This window comes from Sminthopsis crassicaudata, chromosome 6, assembly GCF_048593235.1.
Source record: "Sminthopsis crassicaudata isolate SCR6 chromosome 6, ASM4859323v1, whole genome shotgun sequence".
NCBI classification, from domain to species: Eukaryota; Metazoa; Chordata; class Mammalia; order Dasyuromorphia; family Dasyuridae; genus Sminthopsis; species Sminthopsis crassicaudata.
Genome location: NC_133622.1, coordinates 142,792,465 through 142,810,155, shown reverse-complemented (window position 1 = coordinate 142,810,155; position 17,691 = coordinate 142,792,465). Strand labels below are relative to the sequence as shown.

Below are 17,691 nucleotides of genomic sequence, written 5' to 3'. Positions count from 1 at the left end.
AAAAGAGCAGGATAAGAATAACAAAAACACGAAGAATAAAAAGAACAAGACCAGAAGAACAACTAGTATTTTTATAACACTTTATGGTTTACAAAGCACTTTCCATATGTTATCACATTTGATGCCATTAGGGTATCATTTACTCAATGATTGATTGCTTCAATGGGCCAACTACATCCAGAGTAAATGAAAGGCTTGTTGCTGCTTTTAAAAGTGCCTCATTATCAAGGGGAAATATGCATCTTCTCTTGGGGAGTATGATCCTTTTCCTTAAAGCAGTATAGTTTGCAAAGCTGCCAAGGTAATGGCAGCTTGTTATGACAGTACAGTTAAGTTAATATGTTGCCTGGAGCTTAGCACCACAAATATGTTAAGTTAATATGTAGCCTGTGATGGCATCACAAAGAGCCAAAACCTTTTTTTTTTTTTATTTCTAGAAAAGTGTGATGAAAAAAGGACTTCTCTGCATTAAATTTCCTTAGGATCAATGTTATAGATTTTTATTGGTGAAAACATGTCATACCAAGGTCTTTTGGGTATTTTAGTCATTTGTCTACCTTCAAATGAGTTCTACATATATTGGCCAATTTACACTGGAGTATTATCCATTGTAATTTTGTGGAAATTTGTATTATCCGGAACAAGTCACTTAATTTCTCTCAGCCCCATTTTCCCAATATGTAAAATGAGAATAATACTAGCACTTATACCTTTGAATTAAGATAACATATATAAAGTACTTTGCCACTTTAAGGTACTATATAAATGCTAGGCATTATTGTCATTATTATTACTATTATAATAATTAATGAAAATGAACAATAACAATATGATATTATCAAATTAAGTGGAAAGAAGGATATTATTCCTTAAGAGAACATTTAAAATTAGTTTCTAATCCAAGAAACTGTGATGGAAAAACAGTATGCTATCATTGCATATTTTAGATGTTTTGTGGTCTTTGATCATATCTATTTTAAATTATTATTCCAGTCTCATTGCCAAGGCAATCCTTCAAGTCATAGATGATAAAATCCCAATTTGTAAGAATTTCCTTTTTTAAATAAGGCAGAGTTGCATGATGATACTTAATACCTAGTAGAGGGATTTTAAAAAGTGACCCTTTTGCCTTAGACACAAACATCAAATTATTCTTTCCTCTGGAACAAAAATATAAAATAATTAATATTGGAGTCTTTGTAAAAAAAAATTCCTCCCTACACTGTCCTTAATTTTCTTTCTTTCTTAACAATTTCTTGACTGCTGCTATCTCATCATAAAATTTTCCTTATTACTTGGGACCTATTTACCATATACATAACATATAAGTCCTGCCCCATCTTCTCCCTTTGGTGAGTTCCATTTTGTAGATGACTTCTGTATTCTTGATTTAGTCCAATATTTCTTCCCATCTTTGTTTTCTACAGTGCCAGATGAAAAAATAAGTTATGAAAAGATTTGCAATTGTTTCCATCTTTTCCTTATTTCATATTTTCCTTTGAGTTTCATATTTATATGTCCTCTAAATGAGTTTTCTTATTTGAATATCTTGCGTGGTTTTCTTTAAGCTAATTTACCCTCCCAAAACCTCTTTTTATGAATAAATTAATGGATGGATGAAAGAATAAAGCCCATTAAGTACTTATTATGTGTAAAACATTGTTCTAATATGTAGGGATACAAATAGGAAAACAAGGCAGTCCCTGATCTCAAGGGATTTTCATGGGGAATCAATATATAAAGAAGGTTTTAGTTTCAAGATGGAAAGATATCATGGCCCTTCGGGGCAGTAGCAAAATAGATGACTGAAACTATTGTGATTGGTTTCAATGTTCCTTCATCTAACCATATCATTTTTTTCACATCAGCCATGCATTTAAAGATGATATTATTTTAATTGTGCATAATATATTTTTTCTCATTTTAATAAATAATTTATTAAATTAAATTAATTTTTATTTATAATTATAAAATAAAAATAAATTTAAATTTAATACATTTGTTAAAATTTAAAAATAATTTATTCTTTTTAAGTTTTTTCTTATTTCTTACCGTAGATCTGTCATTACTCTGACTGAACATAGGCAACTAACACAAGAATAATTCCAATGATGCATCAAAGTAGGATTTTATAAAAGTCAAAAAATAAGAAGAGTATTTCCCTCTAAAAAAAAGAATCCTGTTTGTCAATAGAATCTTTTCACCATCATGGAATGAAACTCAAGATTTATATTTTCCTAGCCACGTGGGTAAAATAAGTAGAATTTCAGAGGCAAGAATTTCACCACAACAAAAAGTCTGATAGAAAATTACTGAGCTGCTTCTTCTTGTGCAAGCTGGCCTTGCATGACACCAATCTTTTGTAACATTTTAGAAAGCTTGTGCATAACCATATCTGCAGTGCATCAAGTAGATTTTGGTCGTTTGCCCAGGGACGCTTGACAGATGGCCATTACATTAACTTCAATTAAAGGTTTGAATTTATCTCAGATGAAGATGACATTATGATGCTAAGATTATGTAAGTGCAATTACCTTTCATGTAATTAGATTTATGTATAGCAAGAACACAATGGAGTGGCTTTTAGTGCTTCCCTAATAAATACTCATTTTCTGAGGTTTATAACTCATCTATGAAAATGTTGTCTAAGGGCAGCTAGGTGGCACAGTGGATAGAGTACCAGCCCTGAATTCAGGAGGACCCTAGTGCAAATCTGGTCTCAAACACGTAACACTTCCTGACTGTGTGATCCTGGGCAAGTCACTTAACCCCAATTGCCTCAGAGAAAAAATGTTCTCTAAGCAAAAAGTTGGCATGCAATGTCATGATTTAGGAAAGTTTGAGTTTTTTTTTTTTTTTTTTTGCCAGAAGGAAAAGATACTGGAAGAGACAAGGACACAGAGAGTTGAGAGAGGGAGAGAGAGAGAGAGAGAGAGAGAGAGAGAGAGAGAGAGAGAGAGAGAGAGAGAGAGAGAGAGAGAGAGAGAGAGAGAGAGACACGAGGGAAAATGGAAGAAGGGAAGGAGACGAGGAAAGACGAAAAGGAAGGGAGGAAGGAAGGAAAGAAGAAGAAAGGAAGGAAAGAAGAAGAAAGGAAGGAAGGAAAGAAGGAAGGAAGGAAGGAAGGAAGGAAGGAAGGAAGGAAGGAAGGAAGGAAGGAAGGAAGGGAGGGAGGGAGGGAGGGAGGGAGGGAGGGAGGGAGGGAGGGAGGGAGGAAGCTTCCAAATCCAGTAATTTCAGAGAGAATCGTTTATTCAGTTGTAGTTTTCCTTAAGGGCAAGTAAAACTACCCTTCTGTAACATCTATGGATAGATGCTAATGTGTCACCCTTACCAGTAAATTAGGCAACTGAATAAAAGTTAGCATGAGTTTTGCTGGAAATTAGAGAGCAGATAGAGCAGAGAATGGAAGAAAATTCCCCTCTTGTGTCCAGAAAATATGCATTCTTTAGAGTTCATAGAAGATTTTGCTTTCTTTAATAAATGATAACCATTTCCACATTGAGAAAAAATATTTTATCCTTTAAGGAATTTATGAATATTACATATCCCCTGAAAAAACTAAAATATCTTTAGAATAATTCTTCATATAATAATCCTTCATATAAAATCACTTGTGAATTCTTTTTCATGTTTTTATAAAAGGATGGAACTTAGTGCAAAATATGATTTTTAAAAAATTTTCTTTTTGCTTTCTCTAGAATAAAGGTAGATGACAAAACTGTTAGTAACTTTTGCAGCAAATAATTAAGATCTATAACCAGATATCACCACCATCACTACCCCTCTAACTACCAAAATCAAAAAAAGAATCATAGGCAAAAAGGAACATCTATAGTCCCAATGTGGATGTTTTGGCCAATTTCTTTTGCTATGCCAAAAATTAATATTGAAGAGAAAGAAAGGAGGAAATGCCAGTTGTGATAATCACAATTTGAACAGACATAAAAATTTTAAAATAATAATTTTAATAAAATTAAATTTTAAAAATAAAAATAAAAATTTAAAGTATATGTATGTGTATATATGTATGTATATATGTGTATATATACATATGTAATATTTTAACATATTTTATATATAATTTTAAATTATAAATACCTTGCCACTAATAGAATCTAACAAATGCTTTTTAAAAAGACTCCTTACAAGATAGGTAAGGATGCCACAGAGTAACATGTTCTAGATATGTAAATTGTATCAGGGCAGTTACATCATGCATACAAACAAGTATGTATGGTGTGACAAGTAGCAAAAGGAAAAAAAGTAGTTTAAAGACCCCTAGACCATAGATGATCAATTTGTTCCATCTCCTCTACTAACAAGTTATTTGACCCCCCAAGATAATATAAACCACAGTTTAACCTGGCTACATAAATTATGTTTTGATAACTATTTCAGTATAATTTGCCTCCTTTGTAATTTTGTGTATTTTATATATTAATTTTGAAAGTTTTTTTTTTTCCTGAGAAGGGATCCATATGCCTTACCAGATTGCCAAAATGGTCTATGACACAAAAATGTTAAGTACTCCTCTTTAAATTTGTTGAATCTCAGTTTAGTCAGCAATAAAATGAAGTTTGAAATAGGCCTTTTCCATTTCAAATATTCCAATTCATGCCTTAGTGAGAATTTTTTTCATCCAGAATCTTGTAGATTGACTGTCTACATAGATAAGGTTATCTGCATAATTGCCAGATTTCTACTTGGCAAAACTCTGTGCAATGATATTTAATGACTATCTACTGACAAAATTTATTTAAACATGTGCAACTCTACAATATTTTAAAGTCCTAGGACATAAAAATGATCATTTTCCTTTCCCCCCAATTATCAGAAAGATCATTAATGTTTTTTAAATAATAGTAATTATCAAATAATCCACTGATTATTTTTTAAAATCCATTTATTGAGCAATTATATTGGGATTTGGGATTGATAAAAAGCATAAGAAAAAGAATATAAAATAAAAAGATGTGATACTGTTACATCTTTTCTACATCTAAGCTAAGCTGTTAGTATAGGACCTAGTATAGGATCCAGCTTGTAGTAGGATCCGATACTGATTGTAAAGACATAGCTCATATCCTTATGAAGTTTATAGTCTAGTAGAGGAATAAAATATATCAAATAATGCATTACTGCGATAATTGTTGTTGTCTTTCCTTTTTGAAAAGAACCAATAATGTAACAGACAATAAACTGATTTACATGCAAATTCAATTTAAGTGAAGCAGAATTGCACAAAGTCATGATTTCTTTATTTCTGATAATTAGAAGTATATATGGAATCATTTTACATATATATGCAAACATACATACATCATATTTGTATTTAATAGCCATTTCAGGGAGGGACATTAAAAAAAAGGAAAAAGAAAGTGACAATTTTATTAAATTTAAAAGGAATAGCAGGTTGTAAATAATAGATTTGATTTTCATATGTAATCATTCTTGTAAAAAATTCTGCCATGTCATAGAAATATTGTTTTCATTTCATAAATTAAAAATCAAAAATCAAAAAAACAAAGTCATCAATCTTAGTCTTTCTTCCTAAGTCATAAAAGTCCAGTACCAGGAGAAAAGTCCTGTTGATAACCTGGAATGCAGTGGATGACCTTGCATCTTCAGAGGCTGACTAAGCTCTAAACCAGTGGTCCTCAAACTTTTTAAATAGGGGGCCAGTTCACTGTTCCTCAGACTGTTGCAGGGCCAGACTATAGTAAAAACAAAAACTATGAACAAATTCCTATGCACGCTGCATATATCTTATTTTGATGTGAAAAAATAAAACGGGAGTAAATACAATATTTAAAATGAAGTAAAGTTAAACCAACAAACTTACCAGTATTTCAATGGGAACTATGGGCCTGCTTTTGGCTAATGAGATGGTCATTGTCTGGTTCCATATTTGTTACTGCTAGTCCTAACAAGTGATGCAAGTGTGCATCCGTTAGTCTTGATCTGGTTGGAGATTTCAAATGTTTCATTCTGGAAAAAGTCTGTTCACAGACATAAGTGCTGCCAAAGATGGTTGCCATTTTGAGTGCATGGTTCCTGAGATGAGGCTATGTCTCAGAGGGGAGAGATGCATAGAAATTATGAAGGCGGCCTGACTTGAATGAGTCTTTCAGAGAGTCACAATTCTGCAGTTCAGCCAGTTCCATTGGGTAAATTGTATCCACATTTTCAATGTTAATAGAAAATAGGTTACGGAAAAACTGTATGTTCTGTTCATGGAGATGAAGCTCTTTAAATCTATAATGGAACTCCTTTTGCAATTTTTCCAACGAATCCACAATATTTTGTTTGGGAATGCAATCAGAGGTTTTTCTGCTAACAGATTTTGAGTTGTGGAGGGATGGCAGAAGTTTTCCTCCTTCACTTGTTTGATGTGATTGCATATCCCAGATGAGCTTCCCCTTTCCTTGAAGTTGCATATTGAAGTTGTTGAGTAGCTCTGTTACATCTGTCAGAAAGGCAAGGTGCCATTTCCGTTCTGCATCATTAAGCTCTGGTACTTCTTTGTTTTTTGAAAGCAGAAAAGTTATAATCTGTGGAAGTAAGTCATAGAAAAGTTTCAAAACTCTCCCTTGACTCAGCCAATGGACTTCTGTGGATATAGAACATCTTCATACTCAACATTTAGCTCAGACAGAAATTCCTGAAATTGTCTGTGTGATTTATTGCATTAGCTCTAATGAAGTTAACACAAGATACCACAATTTTCATATCAGAGTCCCACTTCAGTGATTTACTGCACAGCACTTGTTGGTGGATGAGGCAGTGCATGGCTATTGGATGAGAATGGTTATGTTTGTCCATCTCTTGGTTAATGCGAGCAATTACTCCTTTCTTAGACCCCACCATGCTAGGGGCACCATCAGTTGTCACGCTGGCTGATTTAGCCCAGTCCAGCTCCAAACCATTCATAGTTTGGCAAACATTTTCATAGATCTCCTGTAGTTGTTCCTTTGATGCTTTGCAGAGCAGCAAGCTCTTCTATGACTTCAAAATAATCATTCGTCCCATGAATAAAAATTAGAAGTTGTGCATAATCACGAACATCATTGCTTTTGTCACGTGCCAAGGAAAAATATGAAATTCTTTTTGTGGAGTTTTGCAAATGCTGATGCAGATTGTCTCCCATTTCTTCATTCCTCCATGTAATTGTAGGTCCTGAAAGACTCACTGTACTAAATAAATCGGCCTTTTCTGGACACATCTCTTTGGCAACAGAAAGAAGGCATTCTTTAACAAATTCTCCCTCCACAAATGGTCTGCCAGTGCGTGCTATTAGCTTGGCAACTTGAAAACTTGCTCACAGTGATGAAATATTTAGCTGCTTGATTCACAAAAAAATTTTGCTGAGTTGTCAATGTATTTTTCAGTTTTAATATTTTATCTTTTCTCACTTCTCCAACCAAACAATCATATTTATCTTTATGTTGAGTTTCACAGTGTCGACGCAAATTATATTCTTTGAACACAGACACTATATTCTGGCATGTCGGACATACAGCTCTTTCCTTGTACTGCATGAAAAAGTAATCATAAGTCCACTGTTGTTTGAATACCCTACACTCCAAGTCAATTTTTCTTTTTCTTGACATCATTATTTCTAAGGGATTCCAAATTGCTATTAGTAAAATGCCTATATATATATATATATATATATATATATATATATATATATATATATATGCAGCACTAGAAAAACAATATACCAGCAATAACTTTGCCCACACAGAGACATACAGACTGCATGCCCAACTTCCTCCAGCTGCCTCTGGGCTGTGATGCCTCCGTTTCCCACACTCTCTCTCCCGCTTCAGACCTTCACTGCACACAAGTCACCGCTCAGGCGGCCCTCCCACATGCCCTGGCTTCCTCTGAATCCTGGGATTAATTCTCATGATCCAGCGCTGCATGATCGTACATGCTGCACTCGTAATTTATCATCATCGCAGGCAAGACTGTGCATATATGTATATAGCTGTGTGATATATTGTATGTGCAGAATGACCTTCAGTGACAAATCATACATTGGGGCTTCCGGGGGAGGTCATCATGTGACTTGAAGCTGCACAAGTGTGTGGGGGCCTTAGGAATCTGGAGGGGGATGAAGCAGTACACCAGCTCTGCACCCCCTCGTACTCAGGATAAGTGGGGGGCACTAAGGTCAGACCCCCAGTGATTATAAGGTGATGACATATGTTAGCAATATTCCATCTCTTTGTGAAACTACAGAACATACACACAGTGATAAAACTGATGACCACAACAGCCAGACATGAGGTCACTATGGATACAGGGCCACGGCCTGGTACCAGGAGCCTCACTCTGGGCAACAACAGCAGTCAGTACCGCAACATGCGCTAGAGAGGAAGCCTTTACATTGTCATTACAGCATAATGACAATGATAGAGTCAAGCTGGGACTTGTAGTACTAACTGTGACTATACCCGCACACCCAGCCCATATATTCCCATGTGACATGCGCAGCATGCACTGTACATCCCTCCCGCCTGTCTGGTGTGGCTTCTGTTATTTTACAAGGCCGCGGGCCATCAGTTCTCAGTCTTCTGCATCTCTCTCTCTTCCCCACACCGCACACCCCGGCCTGGGAACTCACCTCACCTCAGTATCGCCTCACACTCTGTCTCTGCCGCCTCAGCCCAGTGCCGGCAGTGTGAGTTGCTAATGCGAGTTTAGGTTGAAAGTCACTTCGGGTCTGATTTTGCCATAATCCGGCGGGCCGCATAAACGTCCTCATTGGGCCACATCTGGCCCGCGGGCCGTAGTTTGAGGACCCCTGCTCTAAACCCTCCTCAGTTCTGGCTTCAGTCATCTTCAAGGAATTTGAAACAGATTGTTCTCATCCCTCTATTCCACTGGGGAAAGGCTTCACATTCCTGGAGTCACTGACAGATTTGAAGACAATCACAGAATTGAGGCCTGTTCCTTACTCTCAACCTGGTTTAGCCTATTTCCCAAAAGGGTTTTTTGGGGTGTGACTACACATATTAAAGCTTCTTGGTGTCAAAATTGAGTTAATTGAAGCAGGTAGACACCAAAGGTAGATGAGCAGCCCTGAAAAGAGCTTGGCAAGCCCTCAAGACAGAGGGGCTAGTCTTCCTGAACACCCACACGCACCTTTATTACTGTTATAATATAACAATATAACAAGATAAGCCTATTCAAGAGGTCAAATTTAAATAGAATATTTTTATAAGCATCATTTTTCTTCAGGACTTTGACAATGGTAAATAGTAAATTCAAACCGATTCTCATTGAATTAGAAAATAGTTTGGAGAGAGAGACAGACAGATAGATAAAGACAGAAACAGCATGACAGAGAGAAAGAAGGGAGAGATTGAGTCAAATGCAAAAACATCAAAAAGAAATCAATCAAAATGACTTCTAGAAGTTAAAATAAAGTTGATTTAAAGGAATGGAACAAGATTACTCCTAGAGAATATAACTTGAGTCTGTCTTGACCTCAAACCAGACAAGTTTTCTAGCAACAAACAAGGAAGAAAACAGGGGGAAAAGGTGTGAACTGGAGAGGTGATAAAAACAGCAACATGCTTGCTTGCATACTCCTTTGCTCCAAAGTTGCACTGCTCTATACATCAGGCCCTGAGAAGGAAAGAAAAGATATAGAAAATTCCTTTAAAAGGATTTAAAAGGAATTTGCCTAGGCCCAATGTATTACTTTCAGTCTAGTCCGATCATGTGTTGTCATTTTTCTTCTTATAAGAGCCTCTTCTTGCTTTCAGTTGCACCATCATATTTCCACATGCCCATTTGCATGAGTTCCATATCTGAGGTCAGTTGAGGTTTCATTTGTTCCAGCCACTTGACTCGCTGGAGCTCCTTTTCTGAGTCCTGTTTCTGGCTAGAGACAAGTGGAAGAATGCTGTTAGGTTCTTTCCTAAATGCCTGTAAAGTAACCTGATGTCATCTGAATGTTATATTACTAAGGCCAATAATAAGACCCAAGTCTTTTTATTCCATTCAATCATGAACTACTTATTAAGCAAGCACTGAGGAATATATGTACAAAAAAAAATAATAACAGAATGGACAGAATCCAATGGCCAAAAAAAAAAAAAAAATGACAGAATCCATAATGGCAAAAGGCTTACATTCTAACAAAGATGTTGACAATTTTATATATAAAAATAAACACTCTATAAATATAAAATTAATAAATAAAATATATTATGTATATGTAAGCACACGTATATATATATATATATACTCAAAGTAATACTGTACAAGGTAGTTTGGGGGAGAGGACACTGGCTCCTGGGAAAATCAGGAAAGTCTTCATGCATTTGATGGTACTCGATTTGTATCTTAAAGAACCAGAGGGATTGTAAGAGGCAATCCACAGGGTATCATGAAGGAAAAAAAAAAAAAAGACACATTTGGCTAGCTCCAGAAGTATGGGAAGAGAAACAATAATGCACCCGAGACTCGAAAAATAACTTTGCACCAGATTCTGTAGGCCTTTAAAAGGTAGGAGTATATAAGTATATAAGTAGGAGCTATATTTTATCTTTGAGGCAATGAAAAATCAAAAAGATTGATTAGGGGTGTCACATGATCAGATCTGGACTTGAAAAGATTTCCTTGGCATCAGTGGAGAATAGACAAGAGTGGCCAAATCAGACCACATATTTATTGAGTGCTTACTGCATTTCAAGTCCTATGTGTGAATGTTGAGAAAATAAGAATGAGCCAAAAGAAAGACTACCCTTGAGAAATTTATAAGAGGGGGGAATAAAATTCAAAGGCATAAAAGCAAGAAGAAAAGGGAGGGAAGGTGAGATAAGGAATGAAAGTATCCAGTGTGGAGCATTGTAGGGAAAGTCCTGAGAGAGAGATAGGAGTACAGCTTGGAAAGAAAGACCTGGCAGGGCTTGGAAGTTTACTTTGAATTTACTCTCTATATAAGTATTTCTAGGAGGAGGCAATCAGGAGAGGCCAATGTATGGTAAGAGGTTTTAGCCAAGCAGACCAATTACTGTCCCAGTAATCTAGGGATATGAGAGCTTAAACTTAACTATTTTTGAATATTCAAATTCATTGATATTATTTTTTTTTCATTTTAAGGACCCCCAATTCAATAGTCATAAAGATGTCATCCTAATTACGAACTAGTGGAGAACTCTTATTATCTGGAAGCAATTATCTGATTTCTGACCTCATTGCTCAACTGAATCAATTCTCTTCAAAATTATCAACGATCTGTTATATATCTGATGGCCTTTTCTCAGTCTTCATATTTTTTTAACTTCACTCATGTTTTTGACATTGTTAATCATCTTCTCCTTGGTAGTTTTCTCTCTGAATTTTCTCTGCCTATTCCCTCTTCATCTTTTACTCCTGGCTTACTGGCTTCCTCCAAGACTCAGTTAATATCCCACCTTATGCAAGAAACCTTTCTATGCCCCTTTTAATGCTTATGTTTTCCCTCAGCTCCAATTTACCCTGTTTATATCTTTTATTCCATAGTAGTTTGTATGTTGTTTCCATCATTAGAATGTAAGGTTCTTGAGGTCGGCTTTTTTGGTTGGCTTGTATATTGTTGCCTTTATTTTTATTTCAAACTCTTAGCAAAGTGGCACATAACAGGTGAATTTATAATTAATGCTTATTGACTGATCACATAAGTCTGTACTATCAAGAGTATTTTCCCTGTCACACAGATATTTCACCTATCCTGTGCTCTTGAGTTGTGCTTAAGTTGAGTTGATTTTTCCTCAAGAGGAAAATAGCAGCTCTCACATGCAAAATGTTAAGAAATTGTAAACAAGAGTTTTCTACAGTTTTTACAATGAACTACAGCTTTACAGAGACATCATAGGATCATGGGTTTAGAATTGGAAGGGAGACTATCTAATCCATTTTATAGATGAAACTTCAGAAGGTTTTGACTTGCCTTGGTTACACAGCTAGTAAGTGTCAGAGGCAGGCTTCATATTTTCCAAATTCAGCATATTACTATGCCATGTTACTTCTCCAGGAACAATAATAAAGGCAAAATGGCATAATTAAATAAGTACAGGACAGAATTCTTGTCCCAGATCTGCCATTAACTAAAAATGTGACCCTGGGCAGTTCATTGTAACCCTCTGGATCTCAGTTTACTCCTTTGCAAGTCAGGCAGAATTGGACTGTATTATTTTGTAAAGTAGTTTTCTGCTCTGTGAAAATGAATTCTGTTCCCTTACCTTTCATGATAATCAACTCAGTAAACGCCCCTTTCCTAAGAGTTTCCATTCATACTTTTGCTTATCAAAAAGTAGGGAGTCTTTTGGCTGTCCTCACCCTAATACGTGATCTTTTAATGAGAACAGTTCCCATAGGATTAAATGTACTGCAAAATGAGTTACTTAGGTACAGATTTCTTCTAGAGAACCTTTTATGCTTGAAAGCATTAGTGCTATACTTAAAACAGCATATAGTTTATGAAACATTGATTTAATAGGCTGAGATGATGCCTTCTATGTATTTTATTTAGATTTTGGGATGAAGGAAAAGAGAAATATTAATTTCTCTAATTTCTCAAAATTAATTCCATCTGTTAAAACCAATAAATTATCATTTTAATGAATTGAATATGTAAAATGTCTATGAATAATATCAATCAATACCCTTTGTTATGTTTGGTTTTGGTTTTGCAAAGCAATCAGGATGAAATGACTTGCCCAGAATCACTGAGATAGTAAATGTCTGAGGCCATATTGGAACTCAGGTTCTACTGACTCCAGAGGTGGTGCTCTATCCGTTTTGCCATATAACTTCCTCAATACCTATTGTTATGGCAGGTATTATTTTTTTTAAATGAAGTTTGTTTTTCAAAGTATTTTTATCTATAAAATTAATTATAGATTTCCATAACAACCATAACTCCTGACTTTCTCTGTTTGGAAAGGAAGTAAAGTGGATTTAATTTAGCCATGATAATAAGATCAATTCGTTGAGAATAAGAACTGGTTTGTTTTGGTCTTTATGTCACTAGAATATTGCACAGTGCCTGACACATAGTAGGTGCTGACTAAAATACCTGCTGACTGATTGAATGATTGAGTAATTGATGGATATAGCTTTTCATAGTACTTACACAGCTCCCTGGTTTTTAGATAAGATTTATTTTGAAATTTTATCAAGGTTTGCAGTCACTAAGATTTATAATTATTTCTAAATTAAATGTTGTAAAGCAACAAATCTATGTCAGTAGAAAGAGCTTCTGTGTCAGGAATTTCCTACAATGATGTAATCACAGTACTTTAGTTTTCTTCTCCTTTCACCTTAATTTCCTCCCTGTCCCCAACTTCCCCAAAAAAGCAGAAAGCAAAACTTTGTGTTTTTTTTTTTTTTTTAAGTAGAACTGAACCGTACAACTACAAGAATACTGAAACCTTAATATTTAGTTGAAATAAGAAAAGAGGAAAAGAATTATGTGAATAAGAAACTTGTTGGGTTTGGAAAGAAATGAGAACAGAACCTATTGAGATGGTCAATATCATTGAACAAATTGGGTTACCAAAGATACTAATTTGCGGGCCCCTTTCATTCTGACTATAAATGCTCAAAAGATAAAAATACTAAGCAATTCAAAGAAGAAAATATCATATTGTAACAATTTCCCTTAGCAAACATGCATAGTTATTTTTATTTCAATGAAATAGCTTCCTGGTAAGGAAATGCAAATAAGCTACTGCTTTATATTTTAAAATCTTGGGTAGTTAGGGGGAGAGAAATGGCACAGAAACAGTAAGTATCAGAGGTGAAATTTGAACCCAGGTCTTCCTGGTTGAGATTGGCCTCTTATCTGCTCTATTTTCCCCTCCACCAACACTTACACATAGACAATAGCATGTTCTGATTAAAAGCCTGAGAAGCAAGCCTCTAATAGGTAGATAATTATTAGACTATTAGAAAAATAGTTTAGAGACTAATAGAGGAGAGATCTTAGCAGACAATTAGTATATACTGATACTGGGTTCTACAATAGTTTTTTCTACAGCATTCACTGAAACAAATATATAGTTGTAATCCACATGTATATTTATATAGTCCTAGTCCACTATATATGCATATATATATGTAATGTGTTTATATGTGTATGCATGTGTTTACATATATTTATTTATATATATATATATATATATATATATATATATATATATATATATATATATGCATCATAATTCCCAATGCAAATTATCTAAATTTCTAGTCTAACAGTAATAATGATAGTAGTCATAAAAACAATATTACCAACACCACAGGTTGCCATCACACTTTCTAACAGTGAACAGCTGTTAACCTAATTGAAACACACACTGTCCCACCTATGTTTTCCAGATCTTCGGAAGACTTTTGAACAAGAACCTTTAGGAAAGGAAGTATCCTTGGAACAGGAAGTCCTGCTCCAGTGTCGCCCACCTGAAGGCATACCCATGGCTGAGGTGAGTGACCAACAATTTTCTGCATTTAGCAACTGGCACTTAATTACCCTAACTGAGGCCTAATCCATGGCTAATGGTGCAGTGAATTAAGGTATGGCATGATAAATGGGTGATAATGGAGTCCTAACTGCCTGCTTCTGGCAAAATAGATTGATTGGAAACTGATTGATGACTTGGGAGTCAATTAGAATACCTCACTGGACAGGGCTACAGGCAACCTAGTTTTTTTTTTTTTTTTTTCCTTCCCTTTTCATTCCCTTTCAAAAAAATGGAACGTTGCAATATTTTATCTGGCACTTGGTAAATAAGCTATCTGATAAGATAGATAGATTATATGTGTATGTGTGTGTGTGTGTGTGTGTGTGTGTATGTGTGTGTGTGATTGTTTTTTTGTTTTGTTTTGTTGTCATCAAATGGATCAGGATCCATTGGGGCAGTGCAAGTGCAATTTTGAAACTATAGTCCTGAGAATGTTTTCATGATTATCTCACTGACAAACTTTAAAATTCTATGTCTACATGACAGCAACCACTAGTTTGGGGCAAGGAATTAGCTGGTGCATATGTGTGTGGGTGTTAGCTTTTTAACTCAAAAAAGGTTAGCCCAACATTTATTGCATATGTTTATTTCTGCTATTTTCTGCTTTATTTCTGTTAATAAAAGAGGTGTTACATACAAAAATCATCTGACCACTTGTCATTAAATTAGTTCAGGTCAAATCCTTTTTCTAGTCATGTTTAATAATCAAACGAGTTTTTTTTTCCATATGTAGAAATGTTTACACATGCTATTTCTTAGTGTATGCCACTCCGGAGAGGTCTGATAAATGATTTCCCAAATCCTATAGTAGAATAGTGAGTAAAATCAATCTTCTAGCATTTGTTATGCTAATTGGTCATTTAAAATCTTACAACTCATTCCTGTCAGACGATAAAAGAAAAAATTATACCATACTCTTTATTGAAAGTTTAGTCACTTATCTCAGTTAATGACCTCTAGACTAGGACATTCACTAAGTCTACATAACAAAGGGTTTTATATTAACAGTTAACTTTCAAGTTGCTAATTACATTGCATTACCTAAAAGTTTATTATTTTCAGTGACTTTTATTTCCTTTCTACCATATAAAAGAAATAATTTCTAAGTAATAATAAATTGAGACCATCTCTATAGCAGAATGATTTATCAAAAGCATTAAGTGCTTTAGCTCTTTGTTCCATAGAAAGTTAGAGCTTTTGAGAACATCAGAATTTTCAGAAAACAAAAAGTTAATAATTAACAAATCAGTAACTTTAGGACTCCATCCCCTTTTCCATTTTAGGAGGTGAAAGCAAAAACACATTGATTTCACTTAAAAACAACTTATCAATAAATTATCTAAGAACCTCACATTCATCTGAAGCTTTGTTTTGGGTTTCACATTTGCAATTGTACATGTCATATGGAAAATGTATGGCAACACTCCTAGAGGTATTTTTATTACCTTTTCATAAAAGTATTTCTTAAAAACGTACTAAGGTATTTCCTTAAAGGTGATATTACATCTGACATGCTTCTCAGATCTGAGACTTAGTCATGGTTACAGCTAGTCCATGAAACAATGGAAAATCTGATACCCTAGCAATGATGATTTAGTCTAATTTATGGGAAGGCAATACTTATATTGTCTGTCAATATTTCATCAGTAGATATCTTTATGGCTACATCTGTATCCTTAACTGTATTTTTTCAAAAGTCAAATGTAAACTTCTTCCAATATTACTACATTAAAAACCAAAACATACCATAGAAGAAGCATTTCTGTCTGTCTGTCTGCCTATCTATACATCTGTTTGTCTGTCTGTCTGCCTATATGATTATAGCTCTATATATTTCAGAGTGAACTGATCTTAGCAAAAAATATCCAGTGAGAAGAGATCCTAATAATTACACCTCTTTTCTAAGCTCCATAACAGAGTGGTATACTTTGTCAAGTAGTAAAGATCCATGGCTGCAAGCTAATTGGCTATGAATTTTATTTGTACCATCATTGGGGAAGAGACCAATTAACACTTGGCAAGCTCAAAAATCATATACCCATTTGACACTAAAAAGAACTATTCTTAATGTGTTTTTCTTTCTCCTTTTTGAAGTCAGAAGAGAGATCAAGCACGTATGCTGGCAAGCAGCCTAAGATAGCTTCTGTGTAGACTCTTTTCAACACTATTATAATCACAAAGACCAGAAGCTAATGAATATCTTAATGTGACACTTTATTACTGCCATTTGCTCAAGAGAGTGAAATAAATTTAAAAAGGAAAAAGATGAAGGGTGACTTGGTAGGTTGAAGGATTACATGATTACTTTAATTTAGAGATGGATGTATTTTTTGTTTAATGCTTCATTTATTTGTTTGAAGACTTTTCCTAAAGGTGAGAAACATTATTAAATAGAAGTATAATTCTTAAAAGGATTGTGGATTCATAGATTTATGTTGAAAAGGACCTTAGTCCAAACCCCTCATTTTCTAGATAAGAAAATTGAGGTCCAGAGAGGTTAAGTAACTTAACCAAAAGAGAAATCATTTGAATGAAGATTCTTTGTAGCCAAAGCCAAAAAAGTTATAGAATCGTCTAGAAGAGCAGCTAATAGTCCAAAAGAAGTAAGAGATTGAACTTTTAACAATTTTAACAAATATTCCATAAGCAAATATTCTAGTGTGAGGCACACAGTAGGTTTCAAAATATATTTGTTGTTTATTTCATTGCTGTCAGACCTTTAGGACATCAAATTAATATTAATGCTTGTATATGTATAGAGAAAACAAAAACCTTGTACAAGACATTTTTTAGATATTCAGTTGCAGGAATCATTGGATTCCCTAACACATAAAAAGACTGTTGCAGGACTTCAAAAACTTGTGGGGATCATTGGATTCCCTGACACATGAAGCAATGGACAATAGATTGGTTTTGGACTATCCCTTGGCTGCTGAAGAAGGCGTATGTATGACTGATGTTTACATACCCTCCTTCTAGGACTTCTGGAAACTTTTATAACACTATGTTGATTTATATTGTTTGTTATGTCACTACTTGCATGTACAATTCATGTTTGTTACACCACATGTTTGTTACACTGACTGTGGGGAGAGTCATCACTAATAGCCTCTGCATTATTGCTATGTGCTTGTGTAATACCTCCCATGATGATGAGTTTGTG

At 34.7% G+C, this 17,691-nt stretch overlaps 1 protein-coding gene across 3 annotated transcripts in view; it reads left to right on the top strand.

The window, feature by feature from the left end:
- The window catches only part of UNC5C (unc-5 netrin receptor C), a 400,598-nt gene that overhangs the window by 261,911 nt on the left and 120,996 nt on the right, over window positions 1-17,691 (top strand). For all 3 annotated transcript variants that reach the window (XM_074275498.1, XM_074275500.1, XM_074275497.1), the window contains one exon: window positions 14,386-14,489. In XM_074275498.1, the coding sequence (XP_074131599.1) occupies window positions 14,386-14,489 (104 nt within the window). The remainder of the gene's footprint in view (window positions 1-14,385; window positions 14,490-17,691) is intronic.